Source organism: Heterocephalus glaber, unplaced genomic scaffold (genome assembly GCF_053883595.1).
Source record: "Heterocephalus glaber isolate CG9 unplaced genomic scaffold, H.glaber_assembly_v1.0 deba00000943, whole genome shotgun sequence".
NCBI lineage: Eukaryota > Metazoa > Chordata > Mammalia > Rodentia > Bathyergidae > Heterocephalus > Heterocephalus glaber.
The window spans coordinates 7,801,580-7,825,737 of NW_028258175.1; the positions used below are offsets into that span (position 1 = coordinate 7,801,580).

Genomic DNA, 24,158 nt, shown 5'->3' on the forward strand with positions numbered 1-24,158 from the left:
GAAAGCAGTGCTACCTCAGTTTTGCTGGAAGTAGACTTCTTTGATATTTTTCTTTCTTTGATGAAGTTTCTGTATTTTCATGTTTTAAGTGGAAATATCTTTTTTCTTTCATTTGCCTTGGAGCCAAAGTTTCTGTTCCTAGTGGTCGGAAAACCTGCCTGCCGGCCAGCTGACTTAAAAGAAAACTGTGGTATGGAGCTCTGCTTGAATTTTTTTTTTTTTTTTAAATTTTTTTCTTTGAGTATCATCAGCTTACTTGTCTGGCAAGTGCAGAAGCCTGGACTCTGCCAAACAAACATCGAAGTGTATTTAATAGTTAAATGTGTGCCCTTTCCCTTCTTGCTGCACCCATGTTGTCACTTAACCCCTAGGAGTTATTTATTATCTTTCTGTTAACGTCAGGCTCGTTTGGGGTAATGTGATGACTGTTTAGGTTTACATGACCCTCCTTGTCCTGTCCCTACCCCCAGATATGTATAGATACATATATAAAATATGTATATATTTTACCTATATAAAATATATATATATACACACACACATATATGTATCTATATTCCTTTTCTTTGCCTGCTAAAACTGGCCATAAAAGAGGGAGCGGCCTTCAATATTGAAAGGGTAAGAAGAGTGCCAGGGAACATCATAACAGAGGTCTTCAGGTCTGAATCTGGACCGTTCTCACCATAAGAGAATATGAATTTGCTCAGCCCTTTCCTCACAGGAGAGGGGCCCAGTTCCTCAGATTCCTCCATGAGCCCACTCTGCAAGGCCAGCTTTGGTCAAACTGCCACCGGGGTCTGAGGAGCGGATTCTGGTCATTCATTCATATATATATATATATATATATATATATATATATATATATATATATGTATATTCAAAGAACTGTACTGGAAGGGTGGGTGGCAAGAGCTTGTACAGTTCAGCTTCCAACACTTTGGAACAGATTAAAAAGGGAATCTTTTAAATAAAAACTTATGACTGTTTATACTCTTGAGGTAATGAGAGTTTGTCTATTAAACTTTTGGAATTTCCTCCCCTAATTTGCCCCCTTCCAGGCATATTTCTCAACCTGGGCAAGAATTGCATGTTGAGCTCCTCCTTCAGAAGCCTTACCGGTCTGGGCTCCCATCTTTACAAAGATGATTATTTAAGGACTTTGACAGTCACGGTTTTTCTAAAATTGATGTTGACATGGCGAACATACTTGGAATTTGATTTTGTTGTTGTTGTTGTAGTTGTTGATTTTAAACCTGACAGTTGTTCCTCCTAGCTGGGCAGTTGAGTAACTTTAAAATCGGCCATAGTAGTCTTGTTTTTTCCCTAAATAAATAAGACCCAAGGTCCAGGGCCCCAGCAAGTTCCATGGGTTCATCTGTTGGTAGGGTACCCAGACTGAGTTCTTAAAGATGCCGCCTTATCATCCAGCCAATTTGCAACTCCTAGTTTTCCCCAATTCTGCAATGAGTAGAGGCTGAATGAAGGATAAGTGTATAAAAGGAGGCCATTGAGGACCTCAAGAATTGGAAATACATTCCTTCTCCAGCCTATAAGTTCGCCTCCATGCATCAGGTTTATTTTAGAGTAAGTGAATTTTGTTACTGGATTTTGTTTTTTAACTGTTCAGCTTCCCCACCCACTCTTAGAAGAACCACTCAGAAAAAAAAATTTTTTTTTAATGATCCATTTGATGAGAACCCAGAATAAGGAGCAATCAGACAGGAACTTATGTCCAGGTTACTTCTAGGTTTGAGGCCCTGATATTGAACAAAGACTTCAGACTGCAGTAACTCTGGAACAGTATTTGACTCTCATAACCACAGAAAAGGAGTTTTTCTGCAAAGAGATCCAAGGAGAGATGTGTGTGGGGTTTGTATTTACACTTCTGGGAAGTGAAACACCCCTGTTCCTATCAACCTAAAAATGGGTTTTCTCCTTAAAGGGTGAGCAAGCAGAAATTCTGTGGAGGTCAACGCTTGCCTTTCTGGTAAGCCAGCCTACCCCTCATTTCAGCATTGTTCTTCCAGGCTGGTATGTGGAGCAGGGCAGGATGTGGATGCCATTTTGAACACCTGGAACATCAGAGAGTGCCTGTAACCAGCTGAGTATGTGTTGGGAAAAGGCTTAGTTTTGGCAAATGGCTTTGTGAGCTGTGGGTTTTTTTGGGTTTTTTTAGCAATTTACTAGCAAGCTGGTATGAGATGAGGTGTTGCTTCTTTGAATCACTCTTTCCCCATCTTTGCCAAATTTGAATGTATCATTCTTAACCTTACTTCTTGTAACGACACTTTTTTATGCTTTGGTTGCCTCTGTAGCTCTTCCCTCATCCCGCCAAATGTGCCCACGTGTGTGAGTTGGATCCAGAAACCCATCAGGTACCCTTCTGATAAGGGAAGAAAAAAACCCTAGAGAGTTGGCTGAAGATTCAAGTTTCCACCAAACTTACAGGCCCAGAGAAATACAGTTGAAATTTATGAGGCAGTATTTTCAACACTAACACATTCACAATGGGAACGTACATGCATGACTGTCCCATTGGGAGCCTTGTACCTGCCACGGATGGAAGTCACGCATGTACCACCAGTGGTTCAAGCTGGTGGCAACATGTTAAAACTTCTCAAAGGAGAGTGCAAACCAGCCTTCCTGTAAAAGGAACAAAGGATTAAGGCATACAGTATTAGTCTGAAATAGTATTGCTAGCCCAGAGGCTGGTATCAAAATTGAGTCAGGTCTGGAAGCTGTAGGGTGTTGGGACCCTATAGTTCACTTGATAGCGTCATATACTGTATACTAATGCCAAATTGTACTACAAAGTGGTGGGAAGTTACTGGGATAAAAACTTGTCAAAAAGTTTACAGACAAAAACACCTATATTTTGGACTGTTTGGTTTGGTGTATGTCCTAGGGTCTTCAGTGCAGCAGAACCCAGAAGTAGATTTAACTATACAATAAGGACTTGGAGAAAGCTGCTGTTAGGGTTTGTTGTTATTTTGTATTGTTTTTCCCCTTTAGTTGCTTGCTTTGCTGCTTTTCTGGTGTCTGTTATATTTGGTTAATGATGACTTGAACATCTTGGTAACTGACAAAGGTCTTCCTTGATAGACTTGAATTTGAACATCTTGGTAACTGACAAAGGTCTTCCTTGATAGACTTGAATTTGAACATCTTGGTAACTGACAAAGGTCTTCCTTGGAGAACTCTGGCAGTATTTGTTTAAATGACGGAAAGGACTATTAAAGTTACTAGAATGTGTCGGTTGGGACTCATTTAAGAACATGACATTGATCCTCCTCTTAGTCCCAGTCTCTTTTGAGTCATACAGAGGGGAATCCCACCATCCTCCCTTTAGAGTTTATTCCCCTGGTAGGCTTAATTACAGCATATCTGGCCTTAGACTGGGGCTACATGTCTGTCAAGATTGGCAGGATTTTCCCCCTTTTAAAAGACAAAATAAATTGATGCTTCAACACTGTTTCCAGAAGCCAGGAGAGTTGGAATAGCTATGAGGAACCATCAAGTTCTCTTTCTAATTCAGGTGCTGGGGTATCACATTCTCCCCTTCTTCCTGCCAGCCTGCTCTCATTGTTACCTACTTCCACCACCTACCATCCTCCCTGCTACTGTCAAATCTTGGGTATTGCCAAAGGAAGCCATTCAGCAGCTGCTGTCCCCCCACTCCCAAACACATACATTTACTCTGGAAGAGCCGTCTTCCCTTTGACCTTGGCCCTTATTCTGTGTTTAACTGCTCTTACCTGTTGCACTAATGAACATGATTCTAGGTTTTAAAGAGGGAATTTGAAGCAATAGGCAAACGGGGCTTGGATGGATTGGTCATACACATATCCTGCCTTAAGCCGCTGAGGTGATGAGTCCATTGCTCATGTGACCCTCCACCTTTGTGGATCCCTCTTACTTTGTGATCAGTGTGTCTGTTTCATGAGGTTGTACAAACTTGACAAAAGTTAATACTTTTGTTTATATTCACTGCACTGTTGCACTCTCCAAATGGCCCCTTAAAATATTTTTATTGACTTGTTACACACATTTGTCTTTGATGTCTACGTTATTTTTTTCTTCTGATGTCTTTTTTTTATTTGGAAGGTTACTTGCTGTTGGATTTAATAAATTTGTTTACCTGACTATTGATATTTCTGCAAAAATGAAAATCACTTTATTCTGGGACAAGGTTTACCCATTAAGGGCCTCTTCCAACCTGACAATATTGGAAAACAATTCTTATGCTTTGGAAAATAATCCAGACAGTACAAAATCTCCAGGCTCCAAACATGGGTATTTGACTTCCTATGTACCAAAGTTAAATGGCTGGTCTTTGGGGCTTAGGTCCCAGTATTTGTAGGCAAACAGAAAATGAGTCCTTATAGGACCACTACCTTAATAGTTTTAATAACTGAAAAAGTGCATGGCCCCTACATTATGTTTGCAGTGATTGAGACAAAGGAGACAAGCCTTAACTGTTGGTACCAGTGCCATGCAACCATAGGCAAGTTAGTGAACTTGTTTTTCTTTCACTCATTTGTAAACTGAAGGAATCTTTCCATTGTATTAAGATTTAAAAGACACAAGCACAGGGTCCTGAGTTCAATCCCAGTACCGCCCCCCGCCAAAAAAAGATTTAAAAGAAAGTCTTTATAAAGTACCTAAGACCTGGAGGTGCTCAATCACTACATACTTTAAGATTTTCCAAAAGGATATTAGGTAAGTAAATGCAGGGAATCCGGAGAATGGGGGAGGGGAGTAATATGGTTACAAGTGATCTTTCATGTCACTACCCCCCTAGAGGTTCAACTTCTCTGCCAAAACGGGGAAGGGGAGAATTGAACATGAGCCTCAAGGTTCCCATCTGCCTCTTACGTTCTAGAAGATTCGCATATGGTAAACTGTAGAACCCTTAGCTTCCTTCCACTGTCTTTCATCTAGCTATTGTTCACATTCAGGAAAGCTACTGACCAGCCATCTTACTCATTTCTTTGATGGAGGCCCTGATGACCTCCCCTGATTCCCAACCTCATATTGCTGTCTCCTAAAAATAAGTAAATACAGTGGTAAGGGTCAGATGTGCTTTTTCTTTTTGGTTGCAAAAGTTTTAGGTGTCATGGATACATTCCCTCGCTAAGGAGAAGTTTCTAGGGTTTCCGCAAAGAATTGGAATTTTTTTTTTTTCTATGAACAAGGTAGAGGCTGAAAGAAAATCTAGGGAGTGACTTTCTTCTCTGAAAAAGTAGGTCTCCGGAACTATTTCCCATTGGCCCTGGGGCTTGTTTCTTCTGTGCTTTGGCCTTTCTGAGTTAGCAAGCCCAGCCAGGACCTTAACAGATTGGGGGAATAACAAAAGTGGAAGATGCAGATTTGGGTGCTTATATAAAACCTGAAGCTATTCCAGGTGTTGTTACAGTGCTGCAGAAATTATATACAGCTAAAATCCAATTTTCAATTGGATTAGGGGCAAGCAACTTTCACACATTGCCAGATGAATGTAACTGCATGTGGAATAGACTTTCTGCCAAGCAAGTACAGTTTACTGAAGGTAGTCCGGCAGGTCCAGAAGAGTCACTCAGCCCTAGCCTTTTCCCTCCTGTCAAATCAAGTTACCGAAGCAGGCAGGTTGGAGAATCAGCTGGAAATCAACCCGGTAGCTCTGGGTTTAGATCCAGACTAGAAAGGGTTAATCTGACTGGGAAGGGTCAGGAAAGCTATCTAACCTTCATTTCCTGTCCTTTCCTGGGACTTCTGAGGATACACCCTGTCTTATGAAAGCCGTAAAACTCTAACTGAGTTTAGCATTCTTTGTAATGTTCTGACCTTAGCTTCTGTTTAAGGGTGCTGAGGAGGTCCCAGTGAAACAGTACTAATGCAGTCAGCAGCAAAAGCATTTTAATTCTTGGTGTCTTGTAATCCAGCCTAATGGGGACTCATGAGCCATTGCTAATATATTAAAATAGCTACAAGACTGTACTATTGTGAGACAGAAATGTAGGTCCCAGCTCTGGTACATATGTAGACTTACAAAAAGGAGGCATCCTCCTTTCTTGGGCGAATAATGATAGGTAATTAGGTAAAATTAAATATTTGGGAAAAGTCACCATATGGCAAAATAAGTTCCAAAAATGAGGGTATAACTATAAAATTCATGAGAAGTAATATATATGAACTTGCCAGTGGGTATTTAAAAGTTTATCTCTGGACCAGTCAGGACTTTCTAAACATAAAAGCAAACAGAAGAAATCACTGAAGAATAAACTAAAACCCAGTGTGGTGGTGCTCGCCTGTAATCTCAGCATCACATTCACATTTGGGAGGCTGAGGCAGGAGGATCACCTTGAGTTCAAGGCCAGACTGCACTACAAAGAGAGACTCTTTATCTCAAAAAAAAAAAGCAAACTAGAACCATTTTTGCAATAGTTGACAAATGGATACTTCTTGATCCTTAAGGTCTTAAATATTCAGTATGGAAAAGTACGTGGTTTTCCAACCAAAAAATGGGCAAATCTGGACAATTCTGAAGAAAAAAGTAATTGGCCAAAAAGCTCCTGGAAAAAAAAAGTTGGATGTCAATCGAAAACGTATTCAAATAAACAGGAATTAGATCTATAATGAAAACTTTTTTAATCTATCAAATTGGCAGAGAGATTTTTTTTTTTTTGTACGGGGGATCGAACTTCAGTCCTTGCGCTTGTGGGGCAGGCAGCGGCACCCATCGAGCTAAATCCCCGGCCCTGGCAGAGATTATTAAACCCATGCTGGCCAACAGCAAAAACCTTTCTGGAGTTAAAGGAATGTAAATGTTAATACTCTTTAATTCAATAATTTCTTTTAGGAACCTAGGGTAATAACTGCCAACTATGTATATGCAAGGATGTAACTGGCAGCAGCATTTGGGAACTTAAGTGTCAACAACAGGGTTGTGTTTTAGAAACCATGACACCCCAATATTACACAGGTATTTAAAACTGCTTTTGACTAATGATGGAAAAAGTTTGACAGGAACTGGTAAAATAGTGACAGTCACTGACTCTGAGTGGTAGGGTTAGATGTAATTTTAATTTTTCAGACTTCCATTTATTGGTGGAACCTGTTTATAGGGAAGAGGTTATTACAAAGAAGGCAACAAAGGAAATGAACATGAACATGGCTGAGTGTCCATTACTGATTGAACAGACGTGGGCCAGAAAATGGGAGTAATATGTTCCAAGCCTGAATCGAGAGTTCTGTAAAAGAGTTGCCTTTTCCCCCTACACCAGACACCACTTCTCCAGCAGCTGCCTTGGCAGCTCTGCATTGGCTGCCTAGAAGGGTGTGGGAGGACAAATGCACAAACGCACTTATGAATGGAATGTGTGTTTTGCAAGAGGCCAAGTTGGCAGCTTTGGCTTCCAAAAGGTGGGAGCATGGACTGAAAGAACAGTGTGTGCAGACCGAGGTCTCAGAGGCCTTGTGGTCCAGGTCCGTCTCTGCAGGGATCTGGGGTTGGGGCCCAGGGGAAACCTCCTGCCCCACCCATCCAGAAGGAAATGGTCTTGGCTAGTTTTGGGAGCCAGGGGAGTACCCTAGGTTCTGGGAGCTCTAATCTGCTTCGGCACTTTATAAAGCTGATCCATAGTAAAATACCTGTCATTTATTGACCACTTGATCTAGGCTTCCTCTAATTCTTATAATAACCTTATGAATTAGGTACAAATTTCCCCCACTTTAAAGGTGAGGAAAAAGGCTCTGACAAGGAAAATAACTCATACATAGTCCACTATTCTGTCATTTTCCACAAAAGATATTTTGAGTTCTCCCAAGGTTGTAAAAGTAGATATTTCCTTATTTTAGAAATAGAAACTTATATACCACATAAGGTTAACTAACATCCAAGAATACCCAGGTGCAAAGCTGAAGCTGCAGTCCACGTCTGTTCACATCCAACACAGACATGTACTCTGTCTCTTGGGACGAGCCTCAAGAGGTACGCATCAACTAAACTTCCACAGTTCTGAAGCTCAGTTGGGCAGGAAGGAATCCGGCAACACCGTCAATTCAAGTTGTTCTCAGGGCCTTGCAGCTGAAGCTGGCAGAAGACTATATTCCTGACAGAGGGGCTCCAAACTGCAATGTCCTAATCCCAAATCCAGTTCTTCAGTGCTAGCTCCATTTAGGGCCAGATCTTGTTACATTTAAAGGATTAAACATCCCTAAATGGCCAACCTTGAGAATTAATTTTAAGAAGAATTATAAATGTTTTTCTAATCATAAAAGCATGTCCTGCTTTTAAGTCCACCTTACACACAGAAAAGCATTTGGCAGAACCTAATTTGCCAATCACACTAGCCAGAGAGAAGCACTGTTAACATTCTGGGAAACAGCCTTCTAGGTTTAGTTCCAAGCCTAAGAATAGCTTTGTAAAATTTTTCCTATAAAATTAGATTCAAACTATTCTGTAGCCTTCCACACTTCATAAAACAAATTATATATATATATATACATATATATACACACACACACATAATGCATAATGTATGCATATATGTGTGCATAATTACATGCATAACTTCATTTATCATCATGATAAACCTAAAATTATTATCCCAAGAACTGAGATGCTAAGTAATTCAAGTCAACAATGAGTAAACTGAGATCCAACATTAGGCACTCTGGGCATGTGTGTGTGCGCACAGACACATTTAAAAATGGTTATCTAGAATTCCTTTACATGTGTTTTTGTGTGATTGTTATCCTAGAGATTGTAAGGTCTGATTATGGAGCAAGGTTTTTGATGAGATATATACACTATATGATAGATTAGTTCACCTTTTTGGAGTATAGTTAGTATCTCTACATCTCTACCAGTTTTGGAATTGTACTCCTGTGCCCCATGTCCTTTCCAACAGAATGTAACCAGTTAGCTGGTTAAAAGGCAAAGCCCTGGCTTTCACAGAGTTCAGTTTCCAGTTCCTGGGGAGAGAGCTGGTGTGATGGAGGCACCTACTGGTAAAGGGTGGCACTGCAGCCATCTTCTGAAGAAGGAGGGATTCCCAAACATGGAATAAGGTTTCCAGAGTTGGTAAAAAGCTAAAAAGTCTTCCACTCCAGTGAACGTGCAGATTTTCAGTTCAGTCTATCTTTCCCCCCTCAATTTTATGATTTCCTCCCAATAAGAACACAATCTGTCTTACAGAAATTTGCTTTATTCAAATATCTATTACAACTTCGACAAACTGCTTATTCAGCTGTTTTCTCCACACAAAAGTCATTCTTCCTGACTCCCTTATCGATATATACCATTTCATGGGAGTGCTACATAAACTCACTGACAAAAAGAAAATAAAGCTAGTTTCTTCCCTTACGATGAAGAATGCCTGAATTTCAGGCATTTAATGAAAATTTGTCCATGCCAAGTAAACTGTACAGATTCCTTAGCTGGTATACCAAGTTTCCATGAAACTGACTGATGGATGGAGAGGGCTGGCAGCTGCCCACAAAAGACAAGAAATGACAAGTGGAAAGCGGGGTCAGACTCACAAACCCATGCCTGTGGTGGTGGATTCCTCTTCGTCTTTTATTCCCATCATTCCTAAGCCAGGGAGTGAGCCATGAATGCTGTGATAAATGAGTGAAGACAGGTTTTTATCCATAGGGTTGAATGAATGGTTATAAACTCCTAGGCTACAGGAGTAAGAATTTGAGGATGTGTGTACACCACACAGCAAGAGGCAGGCAGGTTTATGGAAAGCTGTCTGCTGAAAATGGCTCAATGGAAAGAACAGACTAGTCCCAGAGGCCTGATTCAACTCCTACCTCTGCTACTTAAGATATATAAGGCATATCTTAACCAAGCCTCATTTTACAACTGTGCAACTCTATAAATTACTGTTTCACAAGGCTTTTCATGAGACCTACAGACAATAACAGCCAACATACACTGAGTTCTTAGTACACCCCAAGGATTGTCCTAAGCACTTGTCTCATTCAATCCTCAAAACACCTTAATAATGTAAGAACAACTCCCATCTCCATTTCAAATAAAGAAACAGATACATATATATATATACACATATATATACACACACACACACAAAATGCTCCAGTCATACAACTGTTTAGTGACAAAACCAGGATGTCAAGAATGGAACTGTGTCCTCAGAGTCCTTATAAATTGCTTAGTCTTTTGTTCATTTCACTTAAACACTTGTAGCACCTACTATGTGTGTGCCAAACACTACTTGAAAAACTTTACAAAACATTAACTTATTTAATAATGTATGTTGTAAAACACCTGCCAGAGTACTTAGAATTTAGGAATCATCCAATACCTGCTAGTTCCCTGCACTTTGTCATGAATATTTGTGTAATTAGTTAAAGGGATAAGCAGGCAGGCAGAAATAAGCAAAGACAAACACACAGAATCTGACTTTAGCTGAGGTCTGACCTTAAGCTAGTAGTACTAGCCTTTGGGGATGGAAAAGTGGAATTTTGAGGGCAATTTGTGGCCCTGGAGTCAGATCACCAAGGTTCGAATTCTGACTATGTACTTGCTAGTTGTGTGATTCTTAAGTTGCTTAAGCTGAGACTTAAGTCTCTCCTTGTCAAACAGGGATTCTAACAACCATAACCAAACACACACAGCACAATATTTGCTGTTTACTAAGGGTTCGATCAATTACAGTGATTATAACTATTTTCTTTCTTTTTTTTTTTTTGGTACCGGGGACCGAACTTGGGTCCTTGCACTTGCAGGAACCACTGAGCTAAATCCTCGGCCCCAATTATTACTATTTTCAACTTCAGCAGCTACCAGAAATGTAAAGATTAAGAGCTGAGTCAGGCCCCTGGCTGAGGAAACCTTCTTTTGTCTTTGCTTAGCTTTTTTCCTAAGCATTTGATTTCCCAAGAGTCCACTGGCATCATGGAGAAGCTGCAGACAAGGCCAGAGAAGTCAGTGATATACCATGCTGACAGCTTAGGAAAATGCAAGCTGCTACTTGGTTTAATCAATATGGCAACAGAAATCACAGTATGACTTTTTTTTTTCTAATTCTCTTTTTCATAGTGTGACTTTTAAAAGAAAGGGGTAACTTGAGTTTCTTCACTACAGGATGTGTTGCTTCTAGAGGGTCTTATTCTCCTGAATTGTTACTGTTCTCAGGGTCTTTGCCTCAATCAGAACCTAAGCCTTTTCTGCTGCCTGGCTCCTGTACTGCCTTTCCCAAGCCTTTACCGTCTATGGAATATTTATACTGTTTCTAGAACGACAGAGCTTTGCTCCTTCTTAGTTTATCTACAAAACAGTGACAGCAGTGTAAACATTCTACTTGAGAACATGAACACTAATCCCCTATACCACCTCTTCTTCCATATACATTGGCACTGAGGAGCTATCTAATGGCGAATTGTCTATCTGTCCCCCGAGGGCATTTGCTCTTAAACAAAGATTTATCAGCAACTTTTGGTCACATTTTGCTTGTTTTCATTTTTTTTTTCACTTTTTAATTGTTAGCCTACCCATAAGACTGTTCAGAGTGTATTGATCTAAGAGCTTTCCCCCCGGTCTAATACTTGTTTTCTGCTTCTTAGAGAAAGCAATACCTTCAAGCTACCCACCAGGCATACCATGTCACCAGTGACCCTCAATGCACTTTACAAGGACTTTATGACAGGAAATGTATTTCTGACCCAGGCTTCAAGGCCTGAGATATTCAAACTTTGCTATTTGCAGTCTGCCATGTCCTAGAATGTCAGAGTTGCTTAGCCCACTGCTTCTCAAACCACTCCAAAAGGACACTCTTTTTTCCTTCTTGCTCCGTTCTACATACTCATTCATTCATCTACTCATTTTAACATTTTTTTTTTTTTTTGGCTTTTTGAGTCACAGTCTCACTATGTAGCATAGGCTGGCCTCAAACTTGCAATCCTCCTGCCTCAGCTCCTGAGTGCTGGGATTACAGGTATGTGCCCAGCTCTATTAACATCAGTTTTTCTTTGAGGAAAAGGGTTTACTATTAATAAGATTTGAAAATCACTGACTTACTCCAGAATCCCTCATTTTAGAAACCTGTAATGGGAAAATATCTTAACTACTTGAGAGATAGATAAAGAAAGCTGGAATTAGACCAAGAGTCCTACACTTTAGTAATCCTTAGGCTTAGAATCAACAAAACACAACTTAAAAGTAAACAGAGGTAGGGATGGGGTAAGGGGAGGGGAGCAATAAACTCCTGATATCAGGAGGTACACCCTGATCATTCGTAAGCCAGGGCCTCCTCTTAGGATATCTGACCTTTTTTCTTCAAGTGAGGTTAAGCAGCTACTTCTTACCCCAGAGAGACTGAAGTATGTAAGTCCTCTGGTTTTAAACTGTCATTAACTGTTTCCTGAAGAATCAGTAAGTGTGATATAAGACTATATAACTGTAAAATGAGAATATAATTCCTATCTTTTATAACTAAGAGATTTAAGAATTAAGAGATGACTCCTGTAAGTCTTCACTATGTGCCTGGACATTAACAAAAGGCCTTTTTCCAAGAATAGCTTAAGTCTAGGGGCCATGGTCATGAGGAACAGCCCATCACTGTCCTTACCTCTTGCATCCTGGCAGCAGGATGAGGCAGAGGGTACCTGGGTTCATATTCTGGTAGAGCTTTCCAATCTTCTGGCCCCAGTACCAGGCAGCTACCTTTGGATGGTCCGTCTTCAGAGTCTGGAATCAAAGCCATGGGTCAACACTTAACAAGCACACCTCTGTTCAGATTTTGAGGGGCTGCAACATTCTCTCAGGCTCAAAGGCCTTGGGATTCTCAGTAAAGGCTCTGGACAAATGTCTTTTGAAGCTAGATCACACTGAAGCCTCCAGGGTGATTTAGGACCTCCTCAGAGGAGGACAACTGCTGTCTTTTCCTTCAGAAGGGTCTTTCAGGGACTCAAGCTAGGGAAGCCACGTCACTGATGAGGCCTGTAGTCTGGCTTCTGCCCTAAGTATCTTTGTGATGTTGGATGAGGAACTCACCAGCTCATACCACTATTTCTCATCTGCTAAACATGGGAGATCAGGACAGGGTTTTCCAAGCCTCAGCTATTCTATTTCTATTCCTATGTGTGCCTCTAATGTTTTCTTTTAAATGGAGGCAATTTCTTCCTGAACCTTGTCTAAGTATTTTTCTAATAGACTGTTAGAAAAATAAGTCTGTAACTATAAAAGTGAAAGCAAAACCAAAAAAAAGTCCACCTATGACAAAATTTATCCTGTGTATGTACCACTTTGGGAAACCCTAAATTAGATCAATCAAGATTTGTCTAGTTCTCTATTCTCCCACTTTAGTCTTTCAAAGTCCACTGGAGGTCATCTTGAAGACTAAAAACCAGAGTTTAGCAAGTGTAACGGGGTAGAAGCATGAAGGAGCTGGAAAAAAATAATATGGCCAGGGCTAGAGAAAGGTGGATAGTGACACAGGACTGGCGACAGGGCAGAAAAAAGTAACTGAAAGATGAAGTGTCACTGAGCAGAACTCTCCTGACTAATCTTCAGAAACACAAGTCCAGGGTCCAGGGACAGCAAATTAGAGCAGCAGACTTCCCCCTCTAACAGAAAAAACATGCATTCACTGAACAACCAATGGATCACACAGGAAATTAAAGAAGAAATTAGACAGTTTCTATAAGTAAATGATAATGCCAGTACAACATACGTGGAATCTATGGGACACAATGAAAGCAGTGCTACGTGGGAAATTCATAGCAGTGAATGCCCATATAAGGAAAACAGAGAGAACTCAGTTAAATAACCTAATGCAGAACCTCAAGCTCCTAGAAAAAGAAGAGCATAACAAACCCAAAGCTCATACAAGAGAGGAAATTATAAAGATCCGAGCAGAAATCAATGCAATGGAGACTAAGAGAATGATACAAAAAATTAATGAATCAAAGGGTTGGTTTTTTGAAAGAATAAATAAAATTGATAAACCTTTAGCCAACCTTATCAAAAAAAGGAAAGAAAAGACTCAAATCCATGCAATTAAGAATGAAAAAGGTGAAGTGATAACAGACCCAGCAGAAATCCAGGGGACCATCAATACCTACTTCAAGAATCTATACTCTAATAAAATGGAAAACACAGAAGAAATGGAGATTCCTAAATACATACGAATTGCCAAGTTAAATGAAGAAGATATAGAAATTCTAAACACCCCAATTACAATGAGTGAAACTGAAAATGTAATAAAAAATTTACCAACAAAGAAAAGCCCAGGTCCTGATGGCTTCACTGCTGAATTCTACAAGACATTTAAAGAAGAACTATCGCCATTATTCTTTAAATTCATCAAGGAGCCGGGGATTTAGCTCAGTGGTTCCAGCACCTGCCTTGCAAGTGCAAGGTCCCGAGTTTGATCCCTGGTACCAAAACAAACAAACAAACAAAAAAACAAAAAAATAAATTCATCAAGGAAATTGAAAGGGAAGCAATGTTTCCAAATTCATTCCTGGAAGTGTTACTTTGATTCCAAAACCAGGGAAAGACCCAACCCAAAAAGAGAACTACAGACCAATCTCCCTAATGAACATAGATGCAAAAATCCTCAACAAGATACTGGCAAACAGAATACAGAAGGTCATCAAGAAGATCATACACCCTGACCAAGTCAGATTTATCCCAGGGATGCAAGGATGGTTCAACATTCATAAATCAATAAATGTAATACACTATATTAACAGAGTCAAGGACAAAAACCATATGATTATCTCAATAGATGCAGAAAAGGCATTTGACAAAATCCATCACCCATTCATGATAAAAACGCTACAGAAAATTGGAATAGAAGGTCTTTATCTCAACCTGATTAAGACTATCTATGTAAAACCAACAGCCAACATCATACTAAATGGTCAAACACTGAAAACTTTCACGCTAAAATCAGGAACAAGACAAGGATGCCCACTATCACCACTCCTGTTCAATATAGTTCTGGAAACATTAGCCACAGCAATTAGAAAAGAGAAAGAAATAAAAGGAATAAAGATAGGAAAGGAAGAAGTGAAACTGTCATTATTTGCTGATGATATGATACTTTACATAGAAGACCCAAAAAACTAGGTCAAAAGTCTTCTAGACCTAATTGACAGATTCACTAGAGTAGCTGGATATAAAGTCAACACTCAAAAAACAATAGCCTTCTTATGCACAAATAGCAGACTCACTGAGAGAAAATTCAGGAAACAATTCCTTTTACAATAGCATCCAAAAAAATGAAATATCTAGGAATCAACCTAACAAAGGAAGCAAAAGACCTCTACACAGAAAACTAGAGCACTCTGAAAAAGATCAAGGAGGCTATAAGAAAATGGAAAGACATCCCTTGTTCCTGGGTAGGAAGAACCAATATAGTGAAAATGGCCATACTTCGAAAACTACTATAAAGATTTAATGCAATGCCGATTGAAATTCCATCAATATACTTCACAGAACTAGAGAAAACAATCCAAAAATTCATTTGGAACAAGAAGAGACCTAGAATAGCAAAAGCAATTCTAGGCAACAGAGATATGACTAGGGGTATCACAATCCCCAGCTTGAAACTATACTACAAAGCTACTGATAAAAACAGCATGGTACTGGCAAAGAAACATACTTGAGGATCAATGGAATAGATGAGAAGATGCAGAAACAACTCCAGACATACTCAGCCACCTCATCTTTGACAAAAGAGCCAACCACCCTCACTGGAGGAAAGATAGCCTCTTTAATAAATGGTGTTGGAAAAACTGGGTTTCAACCTGCCAAAGATTAAAACTAGACCCATACCTATCGCCATGCACTAAACTAAGACTGAAGTGGATTAAAGATCTAAATATTAAGACAGAAACACTAAACCTGTTGGAAGATAAGTTAGGCAGAACTCTTGAAGACATTGGCATAGGAAAAGACTTTATGAACAAATCTTCAGTAGCACGGGAACCAGCACAAAGAATCAACAACTGGGATCTCATCGTATTAAAAAGCTTCTTCACTGCAAGGGAAACCACCAACAGAGCTAAGGGACAACCTACAATGTGGGAAGAAATTTTTAGCAGCTGTACCTCAGACAAAGGTCTACTATCAAGAATATATAAAGAATTGAAAAAAATCAGACCCCCCAAATTCAAAGACCCAATTCAAAAATGGGCATCTGAAATGAACAGACATTTCTCAGACAAAGAAGTAAAAGCAGCAAATAAATATATGAAAAAATGTTCAACATCACTGGTCATTCGAGAGATGCAGATGAAAACAACACTGAGATTCCACCTCACCCCAGAAAGAATGCCTGCTATCAAGAAATCAACCAATAACAAATGCTGGCGGGGGTGTGGAGAGAAAGGACCCCTTCTCCATTGTTGGTGGGAGTGCAGACTGGTGCAACCACTGTGGAAATCAGTGTGGAGATACCTCAAAGAACTAGGACTGGAGGTCCCATTTGACCCAGCTATTCCCCTGCTGAGTATCTTCTCCAAAGAATTAAAAGAATCATACCACAGCAATATATGTGCACCCATGTTTATAGCAGGACAGTTTGTAATAGCTAAAACTTGGAAACAGCCCAAGTGCCCATCAATTGGAAACTGGATAAAGATGTGTTTTTTTAATAAAATGGTGTACTACTCAGCCATAAAGAATGAGAAACTAGAGACATTTATAGCTAAATGGATGCATATTAAGGCCATACACTTAAGTGAAATAAATAGGACACACATGTGTAAATACCAAACAGTTTCTCTACTGTGAGAAACTGAAAGTATAAATAAGCATTAAAATGAATAATTCATAATTTGAAATAGGAAAAGGTCCAAAGGTGTAGGGGTGGTGGGAGGGGAAGGGGAAAGGGAAGATGGGAAAGGAAAAATTATGAGAAAAGAAAAAAAAATGGAAACAAAATCTATGTAAATAGCGAAGGGCGCACAGGCAATGGGGAAAAAATAAGAACTAAGATACATCATTTACAGGTATAAGCACCCAATGATAAATGTAAATGTATTGTATACCTAAAATGTACCAATAAAAGAATAAAAAAAACCCCAAAAAACCATTCATTCCCTTACACACGCACCTGTAAGGCCTGCTGCTCCGAAGGAGGAGGCATTACTCGAAGCCCTGGAGGCCATCTTGATTCAGGTGAGAATCCCCTGAGCCATTTGTGGAGGTGCCTGGGGGTTAGGGCCCCCCTGCCTTTCAGCTTCCAGTCCTTGCCTGTGAGAATGTTGAGGGCCCTCTGGGCACTGGCAAAAGTTTTGAATTCTGAAAGCAAGAATACACACCCATCTTCTGTCATTAAGGGCCAAGAAAGCTGATTACCATGCAAGCTAGAACCTAGCGAGGGCCCTAGGGGAAGGACCAGAGCAGGGGCTGCTGCCTTTGTTCACCCCAGGAGAGCTCATCTGGTAAACCTTTCCCTTCTCTGAACTCTGTTATCACCATCCTCAAGCTCTTCCTCCAGGGACACACTGGGTGGCAGACTTACTCATGAAACAGAATTTTTTCTGCTTTCCACTTTCAAGATCTTTAGGAAGGATCACAGCTTCCAGGCCTGGGAAGTGGCTGGACACATGAAATATGTGATCTTTGAAGGATTCACTCACTCCTGACAGATAAATAGTATCTCGGTTCTCAGAATCTCGTTCCAGCTCTTTCATAAGAATGTCACAGTCAAGGGTAAGCTCTGTCACAGGCCTCTGCACCTAACCAAGAAAAGGTGAGGTTAGTGGGAGAAAGTCACTGCTTTCATCCTCAGGCCTGTGGACATTAGTAACTTACTTTTGCAGCTTCCTAATCTATAAGGATGCTAGTGATAACTGCCTCACAGAACTATAATTAGAGATTTAATTGATAAGTGTATGAAGATATTTTCAGTAAATATATTCTCTTCAGTTCACTGCCCCTCACCTCCAGTGAAATTCTGCTTATTTGCCAAAAAAACTTTGAAATCCAACCTTCTGATCCCTCTGAAAGTTGGACACATAGAATAAACCAGGTAGGGCCTGAATAGTGATAAGGAATATAAAGAACTCAATCTAGCCCAGGATGATTATAACAAAAAGAGAAAGTCTTAGGTCACTGCTAAGAGAATGCCAGACTTGGCTGAAGACATTCCATAACAGAAAGTGTTACAGGCCTGGGCTTTTCTAGGGCATTTCCTGTATGTCTTGGAACATTGTAGATACAGGCTGTGCTAGCCCAGGTCTGGCTGAAAGGCTGCTTTCAGCTTTCTCTGACCACCCTACCTTGATGCAGATACCTTCCACCACAATGCCATTCAAGGACTCTATGGCCAGCTGAGCAGCTTCCAGGACTTCATACTGTACACAGAGATGAGGCTGCAGAAAGATCAAGATTTCCTCCTTGTTGCTTTCCAGCTAAGGGACCCAAATTACAGTGGCCAGAGCCACCAGAACAGATGCCCTTACTGTGCAAGGCTAAATAAGTATGGGCCACCAGTGTCAACTTTAAGTAGAATTGTCAAAGGTTCAAAAACTGGTTCTCTGACAATAACTAACCTTTATTTGCCACTCAAAATCAATGTCCATTGCCCTGAGTAATATGAGCAAAGCACTAAAGAAACTCCTTAATATCCAACTTGCTTTCCATAGTATTTATTATAATTCACTAATGTCATTAATGAAAATCATAGGCTGAGATTTCCATTTGTTTTATTAGCTTACTTTTAAATGGGCAACTTTCCTATAAGCTTGGGGAGACTAAGCTAAGATTGGCCAGGGCATATCTTTAAAAAGTATGAATTTCAGCTTAATGACTTAGAGTAGCTAAATCTTTGTGATTATCTGAGCCATAACATCATTATGAAGATAAAAGCCCTCACACAGGAACACTTTATAACAACATTGCTTTTGGCAATGATTTCTTGAAGATGACACCAAAGGCAGACAACAAAAGAAAACATAAATAAACTGGACTGCATCAAAATTAAAAACGTGTGTGTATCAAAGGGCACTAAAGAGCCAAAAGGCAACCTACAGAATGGGAGGAAATACTAAATCAGATGTCTGAGAAGGGACTAGCATCCAAAATTTACAGAGAACTCCTATAAATAATATAAAACCCAAATGATCTGATTAAAAATGGGCAAGCATCTGAATAGGTATTTATCCAAAAGAAGATAAAAAATGGCCAATGATGCTTAATATCACTAATTATTAGGAAAATTCAAATCAAAATTAAAGTGGGATACTACTTCCTATCTACTAGGATGGCTATGATTGAAAAGAGAAGAAAAGAAGTACTAATGTCCTGGATGTAGAGAAATTAGAACACTTTTTATTTGCTTATGGGAAATGTAAAATGGTGTAGATGTTATGGAAAACGGTATGGTGCTTCTTCAGAAACTTAAAATTATTTTTTACTTTTTTTTTGGTACCAGACATCGAACTCAGGACCTTGTGCTTGCGAGGCAGGCACGGGGCCAATGAGGTAAATCCCCGGCCCTTAGAATTATTTTTTGATACATCAATTCTACTTCTGGGTATATGCAAAGACTTGAAAAGTAAAACTTGAATAGATTATATATCCATGTTCAAAGGAGCATGATTCACAATAGCCAAAAGGTAGAAATAACCCAAATGTCCATTAATGAAAGAATGGATAAAATGTTGTATACATACAAAATGAAATGGAATTGTGAGCCATGCTAAAACACAGATGAGCAATGAAGATATTATACACAAAGTGAAATAAGCCAGACACAAAAAGACAAACCCTGTATCATTCTATTTATATGAAATGAATACAGCTGTCAAATTCATAACACCAGAAAGTAGCAGTGGTTATAAGGGGCTGAGAAGGAAAGAAGGTAATGGGGAATGTCAGTTTAGAATAATAAAAAACCTTTGTAGATGTATGGTAGTGATGGTTACAGAATTTAATGTATTTACAGGCCAGGGATTTAGCTCAGTGGCACCGCGCCTGCCTCACAAGTGCAAGGTCCTGAGTTTGATCCCTGTACTAAAGGAAAAAAAAAAAATTAATGTATTTAAATGCCACTGAAAATGGTGGAAAGGGTATACATTACGTGATATATATTTTGCACACACACAAAAACCAATAGAAAGACCTGTAAAAAGAGGTTACAGTGCCTTCCAACCAACTTCCCATCCCCCAGTCCATCTTCTCAGAAATCATCTTTCTAATTTTCGTCACAGGAAAGACATTAATGAACAATTTGGGGAAAGCACATTTTTAAAATATCTGGGATTCTTCACTTAGATCACTTTGGAAGTTTTTATGTTTTTGCTTCATTTTAATAGCTATTAAAGTATCTAATAGTTGCCTAATTCCAAATTCTAAAGGTACAAACAATGTAGAGTGAAGTCTACCTAAACCCCCTTTCCTCAGCTACCTTGATCCTCTCTCTGAAGCTATTATTTCCAATTATTGTATATTGTTCTATACATATTCTGTTATACTAGTTCTAATTCTTTTCATGGTTCCCTCCACGTCTTTATATGTGCTTATAATATTATCACTTTGGATATCAACCTTGGTCTTTACTGAATCAAATTCAATGGTTGGGTTCAATGTTGACCTTATGGGGAAATTTAATTCAGTTTTTGTCCAATTCAGTTTGTGACCAGAAGAATTATGGAAAGACTTAAGTTTGTGAACTGAAGTACCACACTGTATTTTATCATTTAAAGCTGGTATCACAATCAGAAGGCCCATAGGCTACATTCAACCAGCAGACATACTTTTGATTTGGTCTACAAGAATTTAAGAATGTCGGAATCATATGAAAACTGGCAGATTTCTCAATTTTCAAAACAAAATAAAACAAAAAACTGTACATATAAAAACAGAAGTTCGGGCAATCCTAAGAATAAGGTGTAATTGAAAAATACAGTAAATGTTTAAATTTTTAAAATTTATTACCATGAAAGACACACTGCCATTAATCTCTCTTAAAATACTTCCCCTCGCTTCAAACAGTTATCCCACCATTCTTACCACTTCCTGAAGCAGCTCTGGCAGTCCTCTTTTGTGAGTGTTTTTATGCAATATGATCAAAAATACAATGAATCCTGTCAAGTATCATCAACAAAAAGGCAGGCTTGTGAAAGCATTATGGTGTGTCCTTATCTACCTTATTCAATGGACTTCTGACTCTTCCCCAAATGCCCGTGTGAAAGGTAAATGTTTTGAATCAATTCAGGACATCGAGAGGCAACCACAATAGCACAAGTAAAGACACAAAAGAGGACTTCTAGAACTGCTTCAGAAAATAGCAAGACAATGGGATCAGTGTTTGAAGCAAAGAGGAATATTTTGAGGGGGCTTAGTGGCAGTGTGTCTTTTACTGTAATAAATTTTTTTAACATTCACCATATATTTTGATCATCTCCTGTACATTCTTATGAGTCAACAACTGCTGCCAGCAGTCACAGCTAAAGACAATGAAACTTACTTCACAAAGTCATCTGAATTCCTAACACTAATCTAGTAAATCAAAATCTGGATTTTCTAGCCTCCTTACCTGATAAGTTTCAAGAACAAAAGACATTGACTGAATTGGGCCAAAGCTTTTCAAAAGCCTCTTCAGAGGCCTGAAGTTGTAAGTTCTGCTAACTGGCCCAGCATAGACAGTTGACATCTCTCTCCATTTGGTCTTCATCTATAAGAAAAACAACAGAACATAACGAAGAGGTGGACGTGGAAAGAAAATTCAAACCATGAGTCAAAACATGGGATAATCCCATCCTCAAGAAATTTTGGCAAAATACTTGCCAAATGTACAAGAATCTGTATACAATGATGTTTGCTGCAACACTGTTTATAACAGAAAAATTTATAAAGCATAAATGCTATCAGTAATAAGTATACCATACAGTGAAATAGCATGCAATCCTTAAAAATAAGAGAAATAAGACATACAGTGACCTGGAAAAATGCAGAAGATACATTGTTTAAATGAAAAATAAAGTTACAAAACAGTATGCATGCCTGATTCCTTTTTTTATAAAAATTAAATAAACTGTTTGGCAAACCCCATCTACTTACCCTTTTACTCATCTCCTCAGTGAAGACAGGTGTAAAGGGGTCAAAAGAGAACTGGACAATGCTGAAGGGAAAGAGGGGAATTTCCACTCTGGCCTGCTCAAAGACCTGCAGAGAACAGCACAGCCTGAATAAGGTAGGGGCCTAGTACTCATTTATTATGGCTCTTGGAGGGGAGCCATAATGATATAAACAATAGTTATCCTTTTACCCATATTAAAAACTAATATAGGCTGACTTCCAGGTTTGGAGGAAAATGCTGAACAGTACAGTCACCCAGAAGAGCCACAAAACCAATAAAGAGAATAAAGAGACCAGACATAACCATTATCTTCAGCATTATTAAGAGATAGGGGCTACTACACAATCTCCAAATTACTTCTAAGTAAGAAAATAAGTTAAATTCCAACAGATCTCCTACCATCCCACCAGTGTACACTTCTACAAGCCTTCGAGTAACAAAACCAAGAGAGAAGGCTTAAGAAATTCAGTGAAAGAAAAAAAAAGCAAGGGATATGGAGTTATTAAATGATGCACAAACAAAACCACTCAGAGAAAAACGTCGGATTAAATATCAAATAATGAACACAAATCACAAGTCAAGCAAGGGAGAGGTACAGTTTGGAGCACAAAACACTGCAAATTCTCCTTTGTCTTTCACTGACTACAAGAAAGGTGGCTGGCAGCCTGGGAGAAGCAGCGTTTTGGAGGAAGACTCAAAGAGACATAAGCCGGGACCCACCTTTCCCCAAAACATTATGAACTCCTCTCTTCCCCGGCAACACTACGATATCATTCTCAAGAGAAATGCATTTGAAAGAGATGCCAGAGAAAGGGAAAGGAAAATTCACTGTTTTGTGCTCCTGACTGTGCCCCTCCTTTACCTGATATAAGAGCAATTAACAGGGAAGAAACTTCATACACCAGAGTTTCTCCCCTAGGATGGAAACATGAGTGGACTGTGTCCAACATTCTGAGTAGTCTGGGAGCTGTCTGGGAAACTGGTTTGTCTCACCTGATAGGAATGAAGGGCTTGTTTGGAAGTCACTAAAAATAGATGTGATCATTATGGCATGTCAGGGTGCAGTTCCACAGGAAGATCCCAGAGGAAGCAAGGGATTACATGCTCTAAAAAGAAGCAGAGACAAACTGCCTAGGAAATTTAGACAAGTAGAGCACATGCATAAAACCAGAGAAGACAAATCTTCAAAACAGGTTTGAAAGATTATGAAATCTCAGATTTCATGGCTGATTGGTGAAGGACTTCTGCGTGAAGCAATTCACACCAGGCTGTTTGTATCACTGAAAGCTCTAAAAGATTCGCCATTACTAGACTAGAAGTACTGGTTATTTTTTCAAATGCTTAAGTCTCAACAACAGCAACAAGAAAATCAGAAGGCATACAAAGAAACAGGGAGCCTAATCAAAGGAATTCTAGAAACAATCTAATGATACATACATCTATGAGTGACCAAAAATATTTCAAATTCACATACAGTCGTCCCTCAGTATCCACACTGAATTGGTTCCAGGACTCCCTGAAGATACCAAAATCTGCAGATGTTCCAGTCTGTTTATATAAAGTGGCAAACAAATCTCTGTATAACCTACACACAATACTTCTGTATACTTTATATCATCTCTGCATTACTTATAATACCTAACAGAATGTAAATGCTATGTAAATAGTTTTGTGCTACACTGTTTAGGGAATAATGACAAGAAAAAAGTGTGTTCAGTACAGATGTGTTTCTTTCTGAATATTTTCAGCTCATAGTTGCTTGAATCCATGGATGTGGAAACTACAGATTTGGAGGGCTGATTCTGTCTAAAAGACACTTCATGAACTGAAAGAGAATACAGACAACTAACAAAAATCAGGAAAACAATGCATGAACAAGGTAAGAGTATCAACAAAGAGAAATTATAGAAACTACCAAGTCTTGGAGTTGAAAAATTCAAAAGCTAAACTGAAAAATTCACGGGAGGTTCAACAACAGACTCTATCATGCTGAAGAAAGAATCTGATTTTGAAAGACAGATCATTTGAAATTACTGAGTCAGAAAAACAAAAAGAAAATAAAGATAAGTGAAATGAGTTTAAGGGATTTATGAAACACTATCAAGCAAC

The 24,158-nt window shown here is 39.2% G+C and overlaps 1 protein-coding gene across 9 annotated transcripts in view; it reads right to left on the bottom strand.

Annotated features, from left to right (window-relative positions):
* Positions 1–24,158, bottom strand: part of Rexo5 (RNA exonuclease 5) — a 67,257-nt gene that overhangs the window by 18,706 nt on the left and 24,393 nt on the right. For 4 of the 9 annotated variants that reach the window (XM_087208884.1, XM_087208887.1, XM_087208882.1 and 1 more), the window contains 7 exons: positions 22,031–22,135; positions 21,507–21,644; positions 18,247–18,339; positions 17,487–17,703; positions 17,076–17,263; positions 12,579–12,697; positions 160–9,600 (listed from right to left, as the gene is read on the bottom strand). In XM_087208884.1, the coding sequence (XP_087065010.1) occupies positions 9,519–9,600; positions 12,579–12,697; positions 17,076–17,263; positions 17,487–17,703; positions 18,247–18,339; positions 21,507–21,644; positions 22,031–22,135 (942 nt within the window). In that variant the 3' untranslated portion in view covers positions 160–9,518. Of the gene's footprint in view, positions 1–159; positions 9,601–12,578; positions 12,698–17,075; positions 17,264–17,486; positions 17,704–18,246; positions 18,340–21,506; positions 21,645–22,030; positions 22,136–24,158 lie in introns of those variants that run through there. The other 5 variants (XR_015450389.1, XR_015450388.1, XM_087208885.1 and 2 more) reach the window with 2 other exon arrangements.